A 24,401-nucleotide genomic window follows, 5' to 3' on the forward strand; every position below is an offset into this window, starting at 1 on the left:
ATTATGGGAGTAAGGGCACATACATGCATATGTGGTGGCAATGTCCAACAGTGGTACATTTTTGGTCTGCAGCAATGCAAAAAATGTCAATCATTTTGAATGAGCAGGTAGATTTCTCATTGTTCCTTTTGAACATGTTTGAAAACTACAATTTACACATGCATCCAAAGATCTGCTACTGTTCCCGGGTATTGCAGTGCAGTTAGCCATTGTACAAAGCTGGAAGACAGTGGAGGGTTTGGACTTATGGTGTTGGAATATATGGAATACAGCAATGGCTGAATTACTAACACATCACCACCAGTGGATATTAAAAAGTAAGGAAGCATACAATTTTTTTTTTTTTGCCATTTGACACTGCTTGATTGAATCCTTTCACAGCCTGAAACAAAGCTATCCTCCCTCAGAAATGCAAAGATGTGTTTGGCTCATGGGCTGACTGTTCTTGTGAAACTATTGCTTTGGGACTTCATGCCTAGACCCAGGGTACCCTGATCTTGAAGACTGAGAATCTTCCATGTTAGTCTGGTGATGGACTGGGATGACATTGACTGTATCCACTACTGGAAGGGATTGTTCTAACTTGCACACTTGCATGCTGATGTTTTATTGATTTTATTTCAGACTTTTGTTTGTTGTCATCTATTCTGATAAAAAAAAAACCTGGGGCACTGGCAGCAGAATTAGAGATAATTGTTGTAATTTAACTATAAACAAGTTAATTTAACTAGACCAAGGTGACTTGCGTGCTTGCTTGGTCTGCTAGCCAGGTACTAACTGATGATAGGCAACTTCAGGTCTTTACCATTAGCCTGGACAGCTCTTCAAACAGCAACACAATCAACTAGAGAACTGTGGCCCCTATCACACATACTTTAGCTCAGCTTAGTCTGCCATATTTCCCCAACAAAATACATTCATATCACTGCTCACTCTGTAACATCTTGCCCCAGTCATAGCACTGTGATAATTTTCAGCCACCCAGGCCTCCTCCCGACAATCTGTTTATTGAGCATGCATCCCAATCTCCATGCACAAGGATGGCATGCAGGTTATACAATGTCTGCTCTTGGCTTATAATTAGTTCTGATTTGGGGGGGAAGGTTATATGTGAATGAGCATTCATCTTGATTTGGTTGTGGTAGTGACTGTGGTGTATTTTGCTCCCTCCCATCAGTCAATCATTATTCCACACTTTTTAGTGTATTTCCCCATCACATTCCTAACTGCAAAAAGTCTGATTGCTGTTACAGTAGATTTCTTGGGCCTGGGTGTTTTAATCCACTTTAATTGGACAAACCTAAGTTCCCAGTATGCTATTGAATCCCTTCTCAAGATCCTGGTCGATATCCCTTTTCAGCTCTGCTAGAATGCTTTTATGTAATGTGTCGCAAGACTTACAATTGGCGAGAGTACAGGTCCTCATCGATCTCAGGAAGGCTCTTTGAGGCACTCATTCTGCTCCTGCCCATCAGAAACAAAAAGCTAAGGCGTCTGTTGAGTAAATTCCTTTCTGCTTCCACAGCCAGAAGCATCATGCCTCTGAATACCAGTTGTTGGGAATAGCAAGGCAAGCCACTGGCCCATCTATTCCAGCATCCTGTTCTCACACTAGCAAAACAGATTTCTGTGGGTAGCCTGCAAGCAGGACCCAAACACACCAACACTCTCCCACCTGCAATTCCCAACAAATGGCACTCAGAGGCATACAGTGGAGATAAAACATTGCCCTCATGTGTGTGAGTGGGTGTACAGTATGCGTGTGCAATGGACAGTGCAATGTTATGCATGTCTACTCAGAAGGAATAATATCAAGGTAAATGGGACTGATCTTTTATGCTGTGAACTGCCTTGACATCTTCAGATGAAGGGAGGTATACAAATTTAATAAATAAAACAAATAAATAAATAACCACAGCAGCCTGAACATAGCCGTAAAATTGATGTGTGAAATCCACCTTTCTGTCTGCCGCTGCCGCATCTTAGCTTAGCCCAAACCTGACCAGGTAACACAAAGTTGGCCCCAAGAAACCAAACAGAGAAGGGAGGCATCCTAGTGTGTAAGTGCAGCACCAAGCAATGCAAAGCATGAGAAAGGCTGCTTTTTTCTGGGTTCTTCCAGATCTGCAATCCCCCAGTGCCCACAAGAGGCACTGCAGCAGAACACCACAGAATTCATATTTCTTTTTTACCTTAAAATAAATGCTCATTAACTTGGTTCTTAGTAGCAGCCATGGGCATAGCCAAAATCCTGGCTAAGCCCATGGTAGCCACTAGATGGTCTATAGCTCAAAAGTGGGAGAATCTTCATGGTTTATACCTTCAACCATGGTATGAAAACATATGGAGTACTGTAATCACCAAGAAGATAACTCATAAACTTTGCCTTATGAAAAGTGAAGAACCTGTGGAACATTTCTATGCTACATCATTTCTTATGTTTCAGATAACAACCTACTCCTTTCCCATACCATGGAGAGAAATATGATCTTCCTGATTAAATACAGAAATGCAATTATACTTACCTGCATAACATAGACATCTCAGTACTGGCTTTCCACACTGACATGTGTCATTGTTTTCTTTTCATTGATTCACAGAACTGTAGAGTTGGAAAGAATCCCAAGAGTTATCTAGTCCAACCCCCTGTGATGCAGGAATCTCAACAGCTTACCTTTTATTCCACGTTGTGTTATTGCTTGTAAGGATAAAATGCGATATTGTTCACTTGCAGCACCACCCCGAAAGAAAATTAATGTTCTTTTCCAAGGGGAAATCAAAGCCTCACCTGAACTTGGGTCTCTAACGCAAAGACACAAGCGCCTCAAGGGTTACGACAACCCCACCGAGGATCCTCTTCAACTCAGCAAAGCCTGGCTTCTCCCTCCCTAACCGAGACAAACGAAAGTGAAAGTGACAAACAAGGTCTTTTCCCGGCAGCCAGGGGATGGCGCAGCGGTGGCTCAGTTTCTTTGCAGCAACTCGGAGCAGGAATTGAAGGCAGACAGTGCTGTATTTAGAATGGTCATTACCCACGTTCATTATTGTTTTATTTCCTTCCTAGTCCTACTCTGAAACCGAAGCAGTATGAGTAGATTTCTGCAGCCCTTGAATCAAGGGGCTGGCGGGGAGAAAAGAGAGTCAAAACCAGACGCAGCCGAAGTAGTCAGGCCGCGGGGAGGGTCTCCAGGTAGCGGCTTTGTACTTTCATTAAACTGGTTGTCCAGATCTGCTTGATTTCCAGTTACTGGGGCGGCGGGAGGCTGACCTCCTGGTTCATGAACCGGGCGCGCCCCCACCATATGTAGGTCCACATAGTTCAGTGCGGCTCTCTACACTGACTGGCAGCAGATCTCCAAAAACAGCGACGAACATAGGAGCCAACTCCTTAGGGCCGTGGGGGCTTTGGCCCCTACAATAAAATATTTGAGGGGGCCGCGCCCCACCAAAATTGATGGGCATTCCAATTCAAATAGTGTGTGCGCGCTGCGTCATGTGATCGATTATGCGGAGCGGGGTTTATCTTGGGCCGCCCCACAATATTTTATTCAAGTTGTCACCCCTGGCTACGAAAAATAGCGAAGTCATTTCAGGAAAAGTTGCAAAAGGTTCTCATGGAAGGACGGGGGCGTTGCTTCACGGTAGTGTGGTGCCTTCTTTCGAGCAGTTTCCTAAGATTATACAGCACCTGCCTTCCCACGTCGCGGCCCGCCTTCTTCTCCTTCGCGAGGTAGCTCACGCCGGGCCTGGAAGGTGATGCCTTGCAAATGCCGCAAGCAAGCAAAAGTAAGTAACAATATATCGGGAAAGTTGTGCAACTCAGCCCTGCGCCCATTTCACCTGAACCTCTTTGAAAGCCGAGGGGGGGAAGAAACTACTCGCGGGCAAAATAGGACAGGATCGGGTTATAAGGGTGAGATCCTAACCAGATCCGCACCAGGAAGAAAGTCTCATTGAACATAACGGGGACTTGCACCCGGGTAAACGCGCCCTGTGGAAAAAGCGGTGCAGGCGGGGTGGGAGGGAGGGAGAACTGGAGGCGGGAAGAGAGCCTCGCGGGGCGGGGCCTGGATCTTTCCCTGGGGCGCACGCGCGGCGCCGCTGACAGTTTCCCCGCGGCTTGTGGCGCAGAGCCTCTCCCTCTCCCGCCGCCTTTGCGAGTGGGATGGCGGCGGCCACGGCGGAGGAGGCGGTGGCTGCTGCGGCGGCGGCTGCTGCTGCTTCTGGGCCGGCGGAGTGGGAGGTGCCGACGAAGGCGCTGCGGGCTTTCACTTGGCTTTGGCAGGAGTTCATGTCGGACTGGGAGGCCCAGGACTTGCGCGCCGCCCTCTTCCAGCTGCTCCTGCTCTGGCTGCTGGTGAGCTTGCTCGGCATCCAGGTGGCCTGGCGGGTCTACGGCAACACCGTCACGGGCCTCTACTACCGGCAAGGTAGGGCTCCCTTCCGAGGCGGGCGCTGCAGTAGCAGCTGCCGCCGCCGCCTTCTTTGTTTACCTCGCGTGACCCACCCAGCGCTTCCTCTGGCTTCGGCGTAATCCCCACCCCGGGGTAGCTGCCTCTGGGTTGCCGTTCTGGGCACTGTTCCTAGTGCCACACTGAATACCAATTCAACCCTCCTGCTGCTCACTGACTCCAGAATTGTACAGTAATTGGATACCATCCAGGTCCTAAACTGACCCTGGTGAGATAGTAGATAGGGAGCATGTTTTGAAAGGTACTTTGCTATGTGCATGGCACCCAGATGCAATTGTTTACCTGGGTTTCTCTCTGCTGACATCAGGGACCCCATGGGCATAGCCGGGGGGGGGGAGCTGCCCCCCATGCACAAAAGAAGCCTGCCCCATAAAAAGCCCAACAAGCAGATCCCCTAAATACACCTCCAGAAAAATTCTCCTTCCTTTTGTAATACATGACTGAGACTGCTGGGTGTTTGAATAAGAGTATTTCTTCTGTCCTCCTCCTCAACTGCTGGGATGCATAATCATGACACAAAGAGCTGCTTAACCATTTTTCTTGCGTAAGATAATAGTGTGTGATTTGTATTCTGCTGTGATTTGTCTTTGGAACCTGCAGTGTAAAGTGGCTCCCAAACAAGTAACAGTAGCTATATTGCACCCTCATTTTTAGGCATATGTCTTGAGCAAGAGGTAGAAACTTACTACACCATATTTGCAACGTATGTTTGCAATATTTGCAGTATGTTGCAAATATTGTGTAGTATGTTTTCCACCTCTTTCAACATCTGTTTTGCTCCTCGCACCCAAGTTAAGAGTCATGTGTCGAAGACAAATGTCACAGAAGCTTATGACTGCAATCCACTAACTGGTTTAACCAGTGCCTGGATTTAAGCCAATTTAGTTCTACTGCCTTCAATGGGACATTCACCTTAAATCTATTTGCTTTAATTTAATAGGGTTTGTGTGAACTGGACTAAAAAAAAAATCATATTAAAAATGACCTTTACTATCCAACCTTTCTCTTGTCAAAAACTGAGATCATGTTAATTTGGGAAGAGTTTTGGAATAACTGACTGGCATTAATTTTTATTTTCATCCATTACATACTTTTCTTGTTAATATTTTTGGTCAAAACTTTTCAAACTAATGATCAGTTAATTGTCGGGATTAAACTATATATCCTCTCATGTGTCTAGGAATATAGGAAAGGGTCTTAGAGCAGGCCACCCCATTGCTTCACCTGACTCAGTATTGCTTACATCAGCAGCATTTCCTTTGATTTTGAATTGTGTTTGCAAAGGAAGGGGGATTTGCAGCCGCCACTGATCACCAGCTGATCTACTTGGAGTCAAAGGACTGCCAGGTGAGAAGTCTAGCTGACTAACAATATTCTCTTCTCCTTCCCAGGTCCGGGAGGGCAGAATGGAGGGACGCCAGATGGATCCTCACACTTCTCAATGTGGTGAGTTGATTTATCCATTGCCTTCCAGATGATGGAATCGGTGCTCATGGGGATCTGATGCTGGAGGAATACAGGATGTGTAATCCCTGTTAACTCACAATTTAAAGTTTCGGTCTGTTTTGTTTTCATTTAGGGAGAGTTCAAGTAATGAGAGTATGAAAACGCATCGGGAGTGATGGCAGAGGTTACTAAGCCAAGCTCCGGCTGCTCTAGGAGCATAGAGGACGCTGACGCCCGCTTGCCTGCCCAGAGGCCTCGCTCTTTCAGTGCTGAGGAGACAGCAGCTATAGTCGCCCTTTCTCTCATCCTGTGGCCTGAGCTGCTGGTCAACGCTGGTGCTGTGAAAACTGTTCCTGTCCATCCATTTAACCAAGCACTGAGTCTCAGGATTGCTCTACTCAGGTTGGGAAGCTGCAGTTTTCCCCCTTCATTAAGCTGTCTGTATTTCTTCTTCTTCTTCTTCTGCCACAAGTTATTTTGCAGACTGACCTTGAGCCTGCCTCTCTTCAATGTAAATATCAAACCCATTGCTGGCCTGGAACTTGTTTCTTTCTGCAGTGGTGCTTGGATTTCCCTTGCCTTGAACTGGCCTCAACTCGTAAGAGAAGCAGACGCCAGGGCTGATGAAGAAATTATTTCTCCAGCTGAGCTTAAATTGCTCTTTGCTAAGTATCCCCAATCTTGTGTTGGAAAGCTACAGAGACTTGCTTAGTCTGACTGATTCAAACCCTTGCTGGTCCCTTGCCTCTGGTCAGATTTTGCAGTCTGTGCCAATGACTATCTTAGAGCTCACTAGTTCTAAAATAGTTCTGCTCCGAAATCATACTACTTGGTGCTCAATCCCTGGAAGAGTCAGGTGATTGTGTGTGTTCTGTAGCTACGTAATGCTGGAGCTGCTGATGTGATATTGAGCATCCCTCTATTTTACCATCCACTGCCCTCTTATTCCCCGGTTGTGTGTAATGTATGTTTAATGTATGGGTTATAAAAGAGTGATGGAAAAATTGAATATAGTATTGACTCTTATTGCAATAGCTGTTGAGTACTTGTGTACATATGCAGAAGATAGATTAGGTGTTTTTTTGTATTTACTTTAAACCAAAATACTTTAAAGTTCCAAAATATCAGAGTTTGCTCTGAAGTAACTCAGAGCAAAACTGTTGAACAGCATTCCTGCTCAATTATGATAGGTGCCCGCTATCTGTACTTTCCATAAACAACTGAAGATCTTTTTGTTTTGACATGCTTTTTCAGTTGGATGAAAATGTCTTCACTCAAGGTTTTAAAACAATGCAAAAGGAACATCCCTCCTAAGTTGTTGTTTTTTGTACTGTTTGAAAATTTCCTTGAGATGCATATAAATACATACTATTTCCCCAAAATAGCTGCTGCACAAAAAGTATTTTATCTCTATTTATGTGGAGCAGTTCATAGCAGCTCTCAATATTAGTGTCTTCAGCATCCAAAGGAAAAAATGGTTCCTTCAAATGTAGTTCTGAATCTTCTAGGCTAGATGGCAGTAAGAAAACAAAGGGGTTTGCTCAAGCTGAAACACTATTTAAATATGCCCCCTCCAGAAAAATAGTAAGAAGAGCAGGCCTTGGGCTAAGTATTAATTGGTGTAAACATTATTTGGAAGAAGAAGCCCACATCAGGGCATGATTTCTCTTTTTTGAGAAGTAGCAAGTACATCTTTCTTCCCCTGCACTACAGGGAGAATATTTACCAAACTGGTAAAATGAATGCACTGAGCCTACGTATGAGAAATAGAAGGAATAAACCAAGAAGCTTGTTCTTTACTTTTGTTGCAATGTAAGGGTCTTCTTCCTGCTTCTAGCTGAGCATGCATCAGACCATTTCAAGAAAAGGAGCAGATTGAAAAGGGCAGGAGAAAATTCAAGGACTTTTTAATATTTGGGGATAAATGCAAAAGGGGGGTAGGTGGAGTTCTGGAGATCAAGTCATTGGGATCTTTCTGCTTTCAGCAATAGGCCAAGAGGCAGATGAGACTAAAGCATGTCGTCAAGTCTTGCTCAGTTGCCTGCCTCTTCAGTTGTTAACGTCCCCAACATCCCCTGAAATAGTTTATCTCTTTTTAGGGCTGTTGGTAACCACCTTTGTGGCAGAGCCCTAATGGAATTGAGGGGCCCTTTATAGGCAGGCCAGAATTCAAAACTGAAAGCCTATGCCAGCAGCCGCCTATTTCACTGTATAGTAATGGGTGGCTACAAAGGGCATCTTGGTCACTAGAGCAGGGCAGCTCTTCTTCCTCACTTCTACAGTGAGGGCTGTGCTCAGCTTGCTGTAGTCACTCTCCACGTATCCCATGGCGATGTTCTTCTGCAGACAGGGGGAAGGGCAGCCACTGGTGACCTCACCTAGTGCATGGGGGAACGGACAGAGCACTTATCAAAAGCAAACATACAATCTGCATTAAATGATCAATAAAAATTGCTGCCAAAAATGCAACTTCTTCCCAATTTCTAGGAGAGCCTAGTTTTCCACACACACCAATGGCCCTAAGAGCAAGTTCCAATAGAACACTTCGAAAAGGCTGCATTCTGCAATAATCTTCAATGAGGTTCACTTACTAGAATGTACTACTCTGCCGCCTGAAAGGGGCAGGGAGTTAATAGAAGCAAATCCACTATATATTTTGAAAGCTTTGTCCCCTATGCCTTTGGACACTTCTCAATACACCTTACCCAAATTTTGCATGGTGGTTTGAGAGATTAAGGAGCAGGTTTTCATCCATGTTCATATATAAATGGACACAATTTTGAAGCAAAATGGTGGGCAGCCTTTCAAAACTTGCACTGCTTTTGTTTCCAATAATTCATGAGTACAAGGCTGCTAGTTCTAAACAAAGCTGTGCACCGAACACCATTGCCTGCAGTATGACCAAGCACAGCAAGTATTACATGCTTATTGGGGTGCTTGTTGTAGCAGAGGGCTGATCTTCCTAGACAGTACTCAGAGAAGCTTGGAGAACCTACCAATGGCCTTGCCCTCTGGGCTGAGAATGGGCATGTGCTGCCGGATGGGAGGCCCTGAAGAAGTCAGCCCCACACGTTTCCTTTTGGGCTTCTCTTTGATTTGGGCCAGTATGATTGATGCACCGGGGAAATCCATGGCAGCACGACGGCGTTTCCCTGAGAAGCAATTGGAAATAAGGTGTCCTGTTAAGGCCAGCAGAAGAAGAATTCCCCCGCCTGTGGTCCAAATTACCCTCACCACATAGTGTCCCATCACCATTGAAGGCCTAATGCAGCTTCTCTCCCATTCCAAAAACACTCTTATTCCATGCCCAGTCTACTCTGGTCTGGGGTGCAGGAATGGGTGACTTTTTGCCTATTTGATATTGGCCAGGAATGTCAATGGGTAGGAAGGCAGGGCAGGGAGAGAAATCCAGAATTGCAGCTGGCACCTACCAAGGGTCCATATCAGACTGGCTTCCACAGGTGTTGTGCTCTCATCAATGTCGTTCCCGTACAGACACAGACCTGCCTCCAAGCGCAGACTGTCCCGGGCTGCGAGTCCTGCCAGCCACACAGTGGAGTCCTTAAGCAGCAGCTCAGCCAGCTCCACAGCTCGGCTTGTAGGCACAGAGATCTGGGTACAGAGGAGCACAGCGATTTGGTCAGTGTGATTTTTGCCACCCTTCCCCCACCCCCACTCCCAACTTCAGGTCTCCTGGCCCAATCCTGCACTCTAGCTCAATCTGAAGCTATGTCCAGGCTTGACTGACACCCTTCTCCCCCAAGCCAACCTGATTCAGTAATCCCCTTCTTCATCAATACGCTGCCCTCCCAGCCTGAAATAGCTTCTTGCTTCTCAGTGCACAACATCAGTGCTCCTGCTCCTCCCACCTCTTTTTGGTTAGCTGAGCAGAGCCCTGACTGTGTAAAGGTAAAGGTAGAGGTAAAGGACCGCTGGACAGTTAAGTCCAGTCAAAGGTGACTATGGGGTTGTGGTGCACATCTCGCTTTCAGGCCGAGGGAGCCAGTGTTTGTCCACAGACAGCTTTCTGGATCATGTGGCCAGCATGACTAAACCACTTCTGGCACAATGGGACACTGTGACGGAAACCAGAGCGCATGGAAACGCTGTTTACCTTCTCGCCACAGCGGTACCTATTTATCTACTTGCACTGGTGTGCTTTTGAACTGCTAGGTTGGCAGGAACTGGGACAGAGCAATGGGAGCTCACCCCGTCGTGAGGATTTAAACCACCAACCTTCTGATCGGCAAGCCCAAGAGGCTCAGTGGTTTAGACCACAGCACCACCCGCGTCCCATTCCCTGACCGTGTACCTCTACGCCATCCTCGCCTGTGTAGCCACAGCGGGTGACCCTGCAGCCTGGCACTCCGAAGACACTCATCACTGCACTGGTCATGAAGGGCAGCTTAGCCAGGTTGTCTGACACCCCAGCCTGTAGCACTCGGGCCATGGCAGGACCTGGTGGAAAGAGAAAGAAGAAGGGAAATGGCTAGGAGTTTGAAGAGGTGTTAGTTCATCAAGCTCCCCCCCCCCCAAAAAAGGAGGTTCAATAAGTCTCAGTTAAATGATGGAGGAAGGAGTTGGGCATTTCAAGCTGAATGAAGTGGGCTCAGACACATAGAGGGTGTTGCCCTTGCTGATCTCAGCCAAGGCACATCATTGCCACCGTGGCAGTAGGATAGAATTCACTGCCACATGATGTGGCACAAGCTTATGGACGAGTGATCTACCATTAACAGCCACAACAGGTAAATGTAACAGTCCACACACCTTCCAGGACCAGCCCAAGATATCTTGCTGCCTGAGGTGAAGGACAAGGTAACACCCCACTCCCTAAAGACCTTAGTGACTGGACAAAGATACAAGGAATCAGGTGGTCCCTGATTCCACCCCCACATGGAATGGCAGAAGGGCTCTATCTTGTCCTGGCGTACCTATACATCTCTGTCATTTAACCCCTTGCTGTTGCTCCTTGCCCTCACAGGATCTGCTTGCTGGGAAAGCTGCCCCACACTGCCTAATGTTAGGGCCAGTACTCTCCCCTCTGAGTATCAGATGCTGGGGACAAAGAAAAGGGCTATTGCCATCCTAACCTGTTGGGCTGGGCCACTGGTAAGAACAGGGTGTTGGATGAGATGGACTATCAGATGTAGCAGGGTCCTTGGGCTCTTATGGGTGCAGAGCAGCACAGGGGAAAGTGCGTTTGTCATATTCAAATGCCCTAGGCAAGTCAGTACCACACCAGCTAGCAACAAGCTGGCCTTGCAATGCCCCAATGAGCCTAAAGATGCAAAAAAATAAAATAAAACATGGGGTGGAAGTGGGGAAGGCTTTGGGGTAGGCAACCTAAGGCCCAGGGGCCGGATGCAGCCAAATCGCCTTCTCAGTCCGGCCACAGACAGTCCAGGAATCAGCATGCTTTTACATGAGTAGAATGTGTCTTTTTATTTAAAATGCATCTCTGGGTTGTTTGTGGGGCATAAGAATGTGTTCATTTTATTTTATTTTTTCAAAATATATTCCGGCCCACCACATGATCTGAGGGACGGTGGACCGGCCCACGACTGAAAAAGGTTGCTGACCCCTGCTTTGGACAGTGGGATTAGCTGTCCCAGGAAGATCAACAGTAAGGCTATTAATTGGTCTGGGAGATGCTACTGTATCAAAGCAATTAAGCAGCAGTTCTGTGCATTCCCTTAAGGCAAATGCCTGGGTATTTTGTCTGCTGCTTCCCACAGTAGTGGCAGTTATCACAGGTACATAATATTTACCTTGCAGAGCAAGCAAAGCGTTGTCTGACACTTCCAAGTCCACATCGCAGCCAGCTGCTTTCATTTCCTTCACCTTGTTCTGCAAGCAGAAACAGAGAGCAGCAAGGTCATGACCCACTTGGGGGTGGGGGAGGGAAGGCGTCTTCCTCTCTTCCATCCCATTCTCTCTCTCATTGAGTCCAGCATCAGCTGCAGCAAGGGACAAAGATCAAGTTTCCCGAAGGACTGGAACTACGTAACTATCATCTGTGTTTCTGCTGCCGCCTACCATCTAGGAACAATTCCCTACAGGATTGGATAGTGAGAAACACATACCTTCATGAGGGCAAAATCCTTGTCCCTGCAACCTGCATTGGAGACCACATAGAGGTGCTGATCCGAGGTGCTGGTCACAATCAAGTCGTCCATGATGCCTCCTCTTTCATTTGTGAACAGAGACAGAGTGCCCTGAAAGTAAAGCGCAGTTCAGTTACTGGTTGCCAAGAGTGGCTACCGTGTAACAAGCCAGGCTTTGGCAGACATGCAGTAAAAATAATAAAGAGTCATAATGATATGATTTTCCTCTGTATAGTACATTCCTTGTTTTGTGACAGCAATTGTATTAAGACATGCAAACCCATATTGGCCAGTGTCTGTGACCTCGTGAGGAACAAGCAACTAAACATCAAGAAGAACTTTCTACCAGTAAGAGCTGTTAGACAGTGGAAAGGACTCCCTGGAGGTTTTTAAGCAGAGGTTGGATGGCCATCTGTCATGGATGATTTAGCTAAGATTCCTGCATTGCAGGGGGTTGGATGAGATAACTCTTGGGGTCCCTTCCAACTCAATGATTATATGATTCTCTCCCTCATGCCTACATAATTGTGCGTCACTACAAAAAGTGATTTCTGCAGTGATCCCTTCACTCTTCTCTTTCACAAAACCACCACCTCTATTATTTTCAAACAAGAGCAGCTAGACAATTTAAATGTCTTGCCATTTTGTGAACCTTTAATAATTTGGTTTTGAATGCCGAGTGTTCGACTCCTCTCCCCCCCCTTTTCTATTTTAAAGGGAAGCACAATGGTTATATGGTGACGCTGTGGGTTAAACCACAGAGCCTAGGGCTTGCCGATCAGAAGGTCGGCAGTTCGAATCCCTGTGATGGGGCAAGCTCCCGTTGCTCGGTCCCTGCTCCTGCCAACCTAGCAGTTCGAAAGCACGTCAAAGTGCAAGTAGATAAATAGGTACCGCACTGGTGGGAAGGTAAACGGCATTTCCGTGCGCTGCTCTGATTCACCAGAAGCAGCTTAGTCATGCTGGCCACATGAGCCGGAAGCTGTACGCCGGCTCCCTCGGCCAGTAAAGCGAGATGAGTGCCGCAACCCCAGAGTCGGCCACGACTGGACCTAATGGTCAGGGGTCCCTTTACCTTTACTCTCATTTTGACTCAAGAAAATAACCGTTTTATAGTTCAAATTGGGGGAAAATAAATACAGTAAATGGACAAAAGTACAAAGATTCACAAAATGTTTAGGGGTATGCATACCCTCCAGAAAATTATATGGTTATATGGTGACGCTGTGGGTTAAACCACAGAGCCTAGGGCTTGCCGATCAGAAGGTCGGCAGTTCGAATCCCTGTGATGGAGCGAGCTCCCGTTGCTCGGTCCCTGCTCCTGCCAACCTAGCAGTTTGAAAGTACGAAGTGCAAGTAGATAAATAGGTACTGCTCCAGCGGGAAGGTAAACGGCATTTCCGTGCGCTGCTCTGGTTCGCCAGAAGCAGCTTAGTCATGCTGGCCACATGACCCGGAAGCTGTCTGCGGACAAACGCCAGCTCCCTCGGCCAATAAAGCGAGGTGAGCACCACAATCCCAGCATCATCCGCGACTGGACCTAATGGTCAAGGGTCCCCTTACCTTTTTACAATGGCTATACAGCTATCCCCAGGAACCAAGGTTCTCTCCATCTCACCCCCTCATCCATTAAATGGAAATAGTGTTTTACTGGTGCTAGATTACAGTTTGCAGAGGTAGCATGCAATGAATCACATGCATTTAAGAAACACTTCGATCTTATAGAAAAGCCCTGTAAAAGTATTACTTTTACTTACATCTGTGTCCTGTCATTGTTCAATGGTTGGAAAGTGGCAATACTTCTTTACATCATTTCCCCCTCCCATCCATTCACTGAACAACAGTGATTTGTCCAAGATCACACAGTTGATGGATTTGAAGTGGGATGTCCCACATCCAAATTCAGCATGCCATCCATTGTGTTACACTTGTGTGCAACCTAATGCATGGGAATCCTGTGGTGCTGGCCTGGACTACAACTCCCGTCATCCCTGACTCTTAGCTATGCCGACTGGGGCTGATGAGAGTTCAACAAGATCCAGAGGGCCGAAGGTTTCCCACCGAGCGTGTGACCCATTGGGCTCCAACATACCTGATTAGGCTTCAGCTCTGCTATGTCCCCAACTACTAGGCTCTCTATGAATTTAATCCGATCTCTGCCAAACACTTTAGTCTGTAAAAGAGAGAGTCACCTCACATCACCAGGGTGCTATGCAGGACCAAGGACAGCACACTTGAACAAAACATGTGAGCCTGGTGCTACCACAAAGCTAAACTGCTGCTTTGGTGCGGTACAGTTGGGCTTTATTATTTTTCCATTTATTAGACACATTTCTAGATTGCCCTTCCTCCCCAGGGGACCCAAGGTGATGCATAGTAGGATATAAACACCCAAAATGTGTATCATAAATAAAACATAATCCTAACCAACATACTACAGGCCACCCCCTATTTATGCAGGACATTGCATTCCGGGCCATTGCGTGCTTGCGTGAAATTGTGTGAAATCACAAACCCATTGAAAAAGCCTGCAAACACCCCATTCTGCCCTCTTAGTGACGTTTCTGTGATGTCTTTATGATACTTCTGGGTCACTTCTGGGTTTGGCGCTGTGTGCATGTGCACGATCCCACACATATTGGTCATGCCTAAAACGGGAGTTGCCTTATGAAAGGACAGATCGAGCATGGGGCATAATTCCTTTGTTAAGTAGGCTTAACTCACTGATTGGTCCAAGGCCACCCAGTGAACCTCATGGCTGAACAGAGTTGTGAACCTAGGTCTCCCCAGCCAAAGTCCAGCATGTTTCTTACCACACCACCCTTTGCCAGTTCATTCTCAGATTGTCAGCTGATACTTATAAAACTGAATTTTATGCTAGGTAGTGATGCTCTTTGGGACCAAGCCAGCTGCCCACATTTGTGGACTATCTAGTTGCAGACTCCCTTGGTGTGTTAGGGTGGGGGGAGGAGCTAGGAGGGCTGTCATAGTGAGCTCCTGCACTTCAAAACTGACCACTGCCCCACTGCTGAAGATGACCCACAGCAGAAAGGCTGGGACTTCAATGACCTTTGGCTTCCTCCAGCATTACCTGCAGCATATGAGACACATCAAAGAGAGAACAGTGCTGGCGGGTGTGCAGGTGGGACTCCAGGTGGCTGTGTGTATACTGCACTGGGAGGCTCCAGCCGGCAAAGGCCACCATCTTCCCTCCATGGTGCCGGTGAAAGTCATAGAGGGGCGTCTGCTTTAGGCTGTCCTGCAGAGGAAGGCAAGGCATGTTCTGACTGGCAGGTGCCAGCAACCCATCTGAGATCATCAAAAGGTCAGCAGTCTTGAGATGGGCAACCAGGGCTCATTATCAGTCGCCCCACTGCCACTCCCAACCCTGGCCGCATCAGAAGGAAGAACATCCTGACCTTCCCCAACTTATACCTGTTCTGCTTAAATTAAGCACTGATGTGTGCAGCCCTGGGTGGCCTCAAAGGTTAGACACTGACCTCCAGCTGTCTTGGAGAGTGGACCCATCACCTCCTAGCTGAGAGCCAGCCCCAGGGACCAAACTTTTCCTGTTGGAACAAGGGGTAGCTCTGGTCTCTAAGCTCCCTTTGACCTTTGTGTTTAGTGCTTGTTTGCTTAGTGCTTTATCAGAAGTCCAATGTCAAGAGGAAAATAAAGCTGCTTGCCCTTTGTACCCAACCCCCTCTTTGCAGGTCTGCAAAGCCTTTCCTGTCTCACTTTCCCACCTGCATAAGCTCTGGCCTGCATAGTTGGGAGACAGTCACCATGCTCTCCAAAGGAATCACATTTGCTTTTTAACACCCTCCCCGTGACCGTGGCTGTGGTGAGCACCTATTATGGGGCAAAATGTTGCTGCTTCTTGCTCACCACCGGTATTGATCAAGGGGTTCAGTAGGGGAGACACTACCAACTTCCACTCCAACCCCCACATATGGAAGCTTTCTTCCTCCCTTCACCCCCCCCCCGCATCCCCCCACTTCATAACAGGAAATTCTTGGGTCACCACCAGGGAAGAACTTTGGTGGAGAAGCCACTACTACTACAGCCCAAGTGCTTAATGCTGAGAATAGCATATTACTGTATAAACTCTTTCTTTAGAAGCATCCGCTGTGAAATTGCCCCCTCGCCATTAGAATGCCCAGGCAACTGCGCCTGCCTCCGACTCAACCAAAAGGAGGCGAGGGGTGCGCGGGCGGGGGAGGGCTCTGTCGAGACTCCTCAGCCTTTACCGCCCCCAAGGAGATCCCTTGATTTCACCCGGTCTCCCCTCAAAAACCAGGCCAAGATCAGCGCTCCCTTTCTAAAGCGGGGAAATGCTGGGAACGAAGCCTGCCTGGGGAAGGCAGCCTCCTCGGACCCCTCGCTAGTCCTGGAATCTCCGATGCGCGAGAGCTAGTGCGAAAGCAATGCACTCTGCACATGCTCTGGGACTGCCCAATTCAGATATCCCCCGGACTTTAAAACAGTGACAATAAGCAGGTTGTGCGGTTGACCCGTTTCAGTCATGAACTTTTGAAAAACAGAGCGCATCTCTTCCAACCCAAGGTCCCCCGCCTGGCCCCCTTCCATCCTGCTTCCCTGGCTGCCCGGAGCGAGCCAGCCGCGCTCCGCCACTTCCAACTCCGCGCAAGGCTCGCCTGTTGCCGGGCTTCCGAGCGCACACCTGCAGCCGAGTGGGAGGAGAGGCGGGTGTCCCCAGCTCACCTGCCCGGAGGCGTAGCCCCGCTTCCCGCGCGCAGCAGCTCCGGGGGACCCCCAGCCCGGAGCCGCGAGCCGAACAGCAGCTCCGACGCCGGCCCGAAGCATTTTCCCGGGCGCCCCTAAGACATGGCTGGAGAGGACAGCCCCTCCTCCCCTCCCCTGGGCCCAGAGCTCAAGTCCCGGGGAGGAGCCTGGGAAATGTAGTCCCGTTCCGGCGGCAAGTGACCAGAGGACTCGCCCTCCCCAGCCGAAGATTAAAAGAAGAAGCAGCATCCAGGCAGACCGGACTCTCTGTTGACCCCAAGATGAACCGCGATCGTCACCGAAGCCCGTGCGGTCCAGGCGAGACGCGCACGCCGCTTCCTTTCTGAAGCCAGTCTTTTCAGTTGGAAGATTGAGGAGTATGCATAATGGACAAGGGTCTTGAAAGGGTGCAAGGTAAGGGCTTCTCAGCAGAAAACGTAGGGATAGCTCTCTCTCTCCCCTAATTCTTTACACACACAGAAGATGCCCGGATCACAAAACTGGAGCAGGGAATTACCCTTTAGTGCTGCTTAGGGTTCATTCTAGATAGTAACTCTAACCAAGTGAATCAATATGTAAATTGCAGACTACAAGACAGAAAGGATAGCAATATTAGCTTGGGGAACAGTGGTGTTAACAAACATGAGTGCATGAGATGTACTGTGATTAGCTGCTTAAAAATCCAAAGGATACCATAGCCAGTCACAGGTCTTTCAGAATACTTACTTTTACTTTAAAGACAAGGGAATATAGAAGCAGAGCAATGGTTACTAAATCAGGAAGGGCATTTTTTCTTTCCAATTAAGCAGGCATGCATGAATCAGTTGGATTGAATAAAAAACAGATTACATAGGATCAAAGTAGCCTGGAACACCAGAAGGTGTGTTGGTATTTCCCTCCCTTATTTTGCAGGTTATCTGGGATGTTTGCTAAAACAGGGAAGGTTTTGGAAGCAATTGGCTTTTCTTTTCTTTTTTTAAAAAATATCAATATTCAGCTGTCATATTCAATTCAGAATTAGACAGTGGCCTTTGCTTCTATTCTCCTTCCCACTCCCCCTTTTGGTTGCTCGGCATCTAGCATGGGAAAAAGAGCATTGGCCCATGTACTGCTAATTTTAGATGCTATTACGGGTTCATAAATAAACTTAACAGAGGTTTGACAAGTACAATCCACCAAGCACATACAATCAATACAACACAACAATCTTTTATTTGTGATGCATTTGGGCTGGATAATCATCCACTGAAAAAATATTTCGAATACATTAACCCTGATTTAATGCAATGGATTGCAATGGGTAAGGGTTGCAGCTCAGTAGCAGAGCACATTATTTACAAGCAGAAGCTCCCAAGTTGGGCACCTCCAAGTTAGGCTAAGAAAGATCCTTGTCTGAAACCCTGAAGAGACATTGGTGCTCAGACAATACTGAGCTAGAGGTACCAATAAGGCAGCTTCCTGACATCATTTGCAAAGGTCTTTCACTGTATTCAGTAAAAGTTTATTATACTTGCAATGGGTTAAAAGATCACTGTGGCTCTTTCCAGCTATAAATAAAGTAGCATACATAATTCATAATAAATAACAGAAAGGAAGTTACACAGCTATGGAAAAGAGGTTGTTCCCGAGATTTAAAGTCCAGCATTAAAAAAAAAAAAGTCAGCTACACATCCTACTGAACTAATTCATTTTGTTCTGCAGCTTGGTCCACCAGACTATTACATATCATGGACATTACTGCAGGAAGTGCCCCATACCACAAGAAGATACCCTTGCTAAGAAGCAACGTAGTGCTGTTCTGTTCAAAAAATATCTCTGAAAGGCAGTTTAAGATGTACTGTTGAGAGAAAGTGATTGCTCAAAGGCAGTCTAGTAGCTCCTTGACAGAGCAGGGATCTGAATCCAGACTTTTACCATAATCATTTATTCACCTCAGCTTTCAACACTCATTCTTGAGCCTAGTAATTCATGGACTAGAAATGAGCATCTACAACCATGCAAGGGTTATCTAATGAGTTGGAAAGATTAATATGGTAATATTTAAGAATACAAAGGTGACAGCTGGTAATGCAGGTTGCACCTCAGCTTAAATAAGGGAGCTCTCAAGGACATGGCTTTTCAGGCTTTCCACCAGGATGCTATTTTCGCTACTTGAAATATCTACAGCTGTGGCTGTAAAAAATGACAAGGTGCTCCAGGACTCAGCTAAAAACCAACACAGCACAGTCTGGCACTGCCATTTCACTAGGGTAAACTATTTCTCTAATGTGGCCCTTACAATATTGTAGCCAAAGCTAGTGACTGGTTGTTGAGGGCTAGCTCTGTACAATTCACAACTAAACTACTCACATCCCTCCAGGAAAAAAGAGGTGGGGGTTAACTCTTCAGGAAGCATTTCTTATTGCCACCCACTTATTAAAAACCCTACACAATTACATAGTGTAGGTTGCAAATGAGGTAGCCATAGCAGAGGAAGCAACAAGGGAGTTCTCATTCTCTCTGGAATGCCAGCACATGAATTTGAGAAAGTAAAACCTCCAGTCTTGTCAGCTTCAAGACATTTCAAGTCATTTCTCTTGCCAAAATGAAGGATTCTTCTCTCCACCCTGCCCTGCCCCCATCATAGTACCAGATTCTTGAAAGATTGCTTGATTTTGCCCCCAAAAGAAACATGCACCAAACAACGGGGCTTCCAAAAAACAGACCAGGAGATGAAGAGCCCAAATAAGGCACCTTCAAGTTCAAGGGAAAGCAGCCTTCCAGGGTCCAGTGCAAAATGGAGAACAATCTCCACATAAGACCTGGCAGGAAGAACAGAGTAGAGCTGGAGAGTTCCCAGAAAGGCCACCTCCATGCAGTGGAAAAGGGAAGGACTGGAACATGAAGGCAACAGACTTTGTCCATCATTTCTTCCTGCCTCAAGCCAATCCAACACTGTGGGGGTGCAGCTCAGTGAGTCCAGCTCTTAGGAACTTAGTCAGCTTTGAGTCCTGGGAAAACTCAAGTGTAGGAAAGGAGGTTAAGGTCATACGAGCCATTCACCTGAAACAAGAAAGATACAGAGAACTGTTTTTAGCAAAGAGTCAACATACTGGGAATGTTACGGGGTGTATGTTTCTCCCACACAGCCTTTATTCCCTCCAGTGGACAGAATGCTGGACTTGAGCTCAGGGGGAGCTGAATTCAAATTTCCACTCATCCAACAGGGTAACCTTGGGGGGAGTCACTATGCTGTAGCCCAAATTGCCCCAGGTTAAAATACAAACACTTCATGCAAGCCATCCTTAAGTTCCTTAGACGAAGAAGGATACACGATAAACAGAAATTTCATACTGACGGCCAAATTCTTTCATTGCAGCTTTCCTGATTCGTTGCTGGAAACAGGGAAACCAAAGTGGGCCTTTGGCCTGATCCAGCAGGGCTCTTCTAAGGTTAATGGGTATGCTCTGTGGGCTGCAAAGGCTGAGCGTAAACTTGAAGTAAGTCTTCAAGAGTTCTAACCGGACTGCAATGAAGGACACACTCCCCAAACAAGAAGCAAAAGTAATATGAAACTAACATCAAAGCGGCCAATTCGTGCTGCTGGCTGGTTGGCTTGGAGCATCTCGGTCAAAACCCACATTTGCTGCAGTTCAGAAGACACTTTGTCAGCATCAGGGAGTCCCTGAAAGTGAAGGATAGTTATATATTCATATAAGCAGTTTCTTTATTGCTTTTGAGGATAAAACATCACATCTCCCCAGAGCCATTCCCTGCCAGGAGCCTGTCAGCAAATCAGAAGCCCCAGTGTCACCAACAATACTTACATCACGCAGGTTTGTTGGCCGCTCCTGAGGAGATGGGTGAGAAAGCCAAGCTGGGAAGCCTTTTTGTGGACTCTGGAAGATAAAAACAGCCCCAGAGCAAAACACTGCTGATTCTCTACCAACTGGAATGTTGCACTTACACACATTACCCTTTTTACCTTCACCAATTTACTCTCTCAGAGCAGGCTGCCTAAAGACATAAATACTTGTCTCTACTGCCCACAGGAAAGTGCAGAATTCACTCTTATGAACTATTACAATCTATTTACCTTAAGCTCTCATAGGAGCATTATTTACCAGGGGACGGGGGGGGGGCAATTCTCACTGTAGAGGTACAGTGTCCAGGATAATGTTTTCCCCCATCTGGATTTCACAGGTGAAAGCTTACTCTAAAATCAGCTTTAGAATTGAACCTGGCAACTGCAGAGTTAATAACATGTATTATGTACATGAGGGCCCCTGGTAGTTTCATTGGTGAGCCACACTAAGGATGTGAAATTCATAGCATGGAAATTAGAATGAATTGGCAGGGGGAGCCATTAATAAACTTGTTCCATGGGTAGCAGAGATCTTAACCTGAGAAAGTGAAGAAGAACAAGCTCAGTGAACAGTAGTTGAATTACACAGGAAACTCTGATAAAACTCAAGCCAAGCAGCAGAAGAGAACAGGAGACTTGGCTCCACATAAGCTGATGGCTAGAAAAGGAAGACAGAAGCTGGTAGCTCAGAATCAAAGAGATCTAGGTGCAGCATCTTCTCCAGTTCAGATGTGTGACCTAGCATTTTGGGGGGAATAAAGCACAGAGAGCCTGAGTTCAGCCAGTTATCAGACCCTAGACTGTGTTCTGAAGAAGGCTTCATTCAATGCTGAGCAAGCCATTACAACCATAGAACAATGCTTATAGAAAGAACAGGTGCTTTGGGGATGAGCTGAGTATGTACCTTCTGACCCCCAGGGAAAAGCTGCAGCTCCTCAATGGTGAAATGCAGCCATACTGGAGATGGTTGACGCAGGATGAGACGCATGGCAGCCACTCGGTCCACATCACAGAGCATCTGGCAAAGTAAGGGAGACAAGGCATCACTGAAACTGCGCCAAGGCCCAATATCCCTTCAAAACAAAGTAAACAATGATTTGCTGTAACATTGTAAGAGCTTCTAATAACTTCTCCCTTGATACAAACAACAGGGAATCCTTCCAAACTAGCTAGAATACAGTATCAGTAGGGCCAGGAATTAAGGCCAAGTTGGGGTATTATCATGGTCTGGTACATATAGTAGTAGTTCCGTTCTGAGCATTGGACCTTGTAGATCTAGTGAAAGGTACCCTATGGGAAGTAAGAGCATGCAGACTTCTATATTTTTTTAGAAATTCTATTACAGAAAACAGACAGTCCATACCGTTCCCCCAATTATCATCTGGCACACTAAAGAAGGGGTGGGGAACTTGTTGTCCACCAGATATTGCAAGACTACAGCTCCCACAATCTCTGACCATTGGCCATGCTGCCTGGCGTCGATGGGAGTTGGAGTCCAATAACATATGCAACCCACAAGTTCCCTATCCCAGTTCTATTCATGATTTACTCAGTGGTGGCTAAAGTGTGATGGCGCAACAAAATAAACCAGGAATGTTGTGTGGAGCACAGGTTGCCATTTCAGACAAGAAACAATATGAATTAGCAGAATAATTGAATCATATCATAACTGAGACTCCTGCATTGCAGGGGGTTGGACTGGATGACCCTTGCATCCCTTCCAATTCTATGATTTATGTGCAATACCAACAGAAATACAGTGGACGCTCGGGTTGCGAATGTGATCCATGTGGGAGGCATGTTCGCAACCCGCGGTGCCGTGTCTGTGTATGAGCGGGTTGCAATTTGGCGCTTCTGTGCATGCGCAAGCGCCGAAACCCGGAAGTAACCCGTTCCAGTACTTCTGGGTTTGGAGCAGTGCACAACCCAAAAACGCTCAACCTGAAGTGTCTGTAACGTGAGGTATGATTGTGCTACCTGATGTCTGGAGAGAGAGAAGTAATCCTGAGAGCCTTCTTCTGTGTGAGGGTTGGGCATCAAGCAGTAATTCTGCAGACAAGTAACCCACTTGGGAGGACTTTCGTTCCCACCATCTGCAGGGTTTCGGCGCTGCACCCGTAGAGTCAGAAAGGCTGTGTAATAGTTCTTGAATACTATTTCCTGCAACTGAGGATAGCAATATGAGGGGAGGGCTGTCATGGATTCCTCCTTTTCTTGCTCAGAAACGTTACTGCAACCCTTGAAACAGGTCACTGCTTGAATATCTAAATTACAGCTTGGAGCAAAGTAGAGAAGCTTGCCTAGGGTAACAGAGTGAGTTAACAAAGGTGAGTTTTGAAGCAGGTACTTCCTGGTTCACCATCATAGTTTCTATATCAGCTTTACAGCTAAAATGAGAGACTTCAAACATAACATCTGACAATTCCAAGCCCCACACACTTGGTTTCCTCCCATACTTACATCAATGGTCTGTGAGTGTGGAAGCACAACATCAATCACCAGAACACCAGGACGGCCTTGCTCAGTCCTCATGTCTCCCACTTGCAGTGAGACTGGGCTCTTTAAAATGCAGGGAACAGGCTCATGAGCCATGGTCCCCATGCTGGAAGAGAGTAGTGGACTCCATTAAGCAGCACATAAATATTACAAGCTCCACCTCCCTACACTGAAACTCGGGAACCTACCCCGTTTTATTTATTATTATTATTACTACTGTATTATTATTATTAGTTGTAGTAGTAGTAAATAAATTGAATAGTAAAGCCCAGGGCAGCACACACACCAGCAACAAAACATCCATTCAGAATTCCAATACAAATGCAGACTACTAATGACTATAACATGTATACTTGGGGGATCATATTCCACCAACAAAGCAAGTTCTGCAGATCACCCAGTAGCATGATAGCTTTGTTTCACGTATCTGATGCTGCCTGCTGTGAAAGGCCATGGTCCAATAAAACCAAGAAGGTACAATCCTATGTATGCTTACTTGGAAGTAAGCCACATCACATTCAGGGGTGAGGGGCACACTTCTGATTAAAGACATATGGGATCAAGCTCCTCCAAGGTTTTACATACTATTATTTTCTTTTAGAAAACAAAATATTTTAGCAATAAAAAGTAGCAATAATATAATGATGACCCCCTCCACACAGGCTTCCTTACTGTCAACGATGCAGCTCGGTTTTTTACTTAGCAAAACCGGAGCGTCCCCTAAGAAGAGAAACACGGACGCACTCGCCCCACTCCCGATTAAGCCCAAGACAAGCAACGCTAAGCCCCCTCCCCGAGAGTAACGGACCCGTCGTCACCCGCGGGGGGCGGCGGGGACGCGCCCAGGTCCAGGCCCTTCCTTTGCCCACCCAGCGCATCCCTGGGACTCGCCTGCAGCCGCTCCCTGCTCACTCTCGCGCCTCCTCCCTCTTCCTCCTGTCAACCTCCTGCTTTAAAGCGAGTAGAGGAGCCGACAGAGAAGAACGAAGCAGTTCCCCCCGCTACGGCTTCCCCTCACCCGGTTAGCAAGCGCAAAGCCACTACAAACATGGCAGCACCACACGTCACGAACGTTGCCACTACTACGGAGAACGAGGAGGCGGAAGCCTTTGTTGCTAGGGCTCGCTTGGCGTCGCGCACGCGTGACGACACCGCGCCCCGCCCGCCTAAAGGCGGTGCTAAGGGGAAAGAGGGGCGGGGCTTTAACTTGAAGCCGCCTTCCTAGAGACGTGTCTGCTGCGGCGCCTTGGCGATGACGCAAAGCGGTCGCATTTCTAACCTGTCCACGTT

The 24,401-nt window shown here is 47.1% G+C and overlaps 4 protein-coding genes across 7 annotated transcripts in view; 1 reads left to right on the forward strand and 3 right to left on the reverse strand.

Moving 5' to 3' along the window:
* UBA7 (ubiquitin like modifier activating enzyme 7) overlaps positions 1 to 3,083 on the reverse strand; it is a 46,464-nt gene extending 43,381 nt beyond the window's left edge. For both annotated transcript variants that reach the window (XM_053377340.1, XM_053377339.1), the window contains exons 1-2: positions 2,675 to 3,083; positions 1,402 to 1,464 (exon numbers count right to left, since the gene is read on the reverse strand). In XM_053377340.1, the coding sequence (XP_053233315.1) occupies positions 1,402 to 1,457 (56 nt within the window). In that variant the 5' untranslated portion in view covers positions 1,458 to 1,464; positions 2,675 to 3,083. The remainder of the gene's footprint in view (positions 1 to 1,401; positions 1,465 to 2,674) is intronic.
* Positions 3,084 to 4,078: 995 nt separating this feature from the next.
* On the forward strand, positions 4,079 to 6,927 carry TCTA (T cell leukemia translocation altered). The gene is made up of 3 exons (XM_053377342.1): positions 4,079 to 4,430; positions 5,864 to 5,918; positions 6,052 to 6,927. Exons 1-3 carry the CDS (start codon positions 4,166 to 4,168, stop codon positions 6,092 to 6,094), a joined length of 363 nt encoding a protein of 120 aa, XP_053233317.1. The 5' UTR covers positions 4,079 to 4,165; the 3' UTR covers positions 6,095 to 6,927.
* An 882-nt stretch (positions 6,928 to 7,809) lies between these two features.
* Positions 7,810 to 16,909, reverse strand: AMT (aminomethyltransferase). Its single transcript, XM_053377341.1, has 9 exons — positions 16,751 to 16,909; positions 15,117 to 15,284; positions 14,118 to 14,198; positions 12,005 to 12,136; positions 11,690 to 11,768; positions 10,231 to 10,376; positions 9,350 to 9,530; positions 8,915 to 9,070; positions 7,810 to 8,296 (listed from the first exon to the last, which is right to left on the reverse strand). Exons 1-9 carry the CDS (start codon positions 16,850 to 16,852, stop codon positions 8,118 to 8,120), a joined length of 1,224 nt encoding a protein of 407 aa, XP_053233316.1. The 5' UTR covers positions 16,853 to 16,909; the 3' UTR covers positions 7,810 to 8,117.
* A 2,003-nt stretch (positions 16,910 to 18,912) lies between these two features.
* Positions 18,913 to 24,227, reverse strand: NICN1 (nicolin 1, tubulin polyglutamylase complex subunit). Of its 3 annotated transcripts, none has more exons than XM_053377343.1 (7): positions 24,003 to 24,227; positions 23,076 to 23,217; positions 22,593 to 22,781; positions 21,520 to 21,633; positions 20,578 to 20,649; positions 20,331 to 20,435; positions 18,913 to 19,813 (listed from the first exon to the last, which is right to left on the reverse strand). In XM_053377343.1, the coding sequence occupies exons 2-7, from the start codon at positions 23,214 to 23,216 to the stop codon at positions 19,772 to 19,774; spliced, it is 663 nt and encodes a 220-aa protein (XP_053233318.1). In that variant the 5' UTR covers position 23,217; positions 24,003 to 24,227; the 3' UTR covers positions 18,913 to 19,771. The 3 variants fall into 3 exon arrangements, with proteins under 3 accessions (XP_053233318.1, XP_053233320.1, XP_053233319.1); XM_053377345.1 differs by lacking the exon at positions 24,003 to 24,227 and adding an exon at positions 23,920 to 23,941; XM_053377344.1 differs by lacking the exon at positions 24,003 to 24,227 and adding an exon at positions 23,784 to 23,881.
* Positions 24,228 to 24,401: the final 174 nt, after the last annotated feature.

Source organism: Podarcis raffonei, chromosome 2, assembly GCF_027172205.1.
Source record: "Podarcis raffonei isolate rPodRaf1 chromosome 2, rPodRaf1.pri, whole genome shotgun sequence".
Taxonomy (NCBI): Eukaryota; Metazoa; Chordata; class Lepidosauria; order Squamata; family Lacertidae; genus Podarcis; species Podarcis raffonei.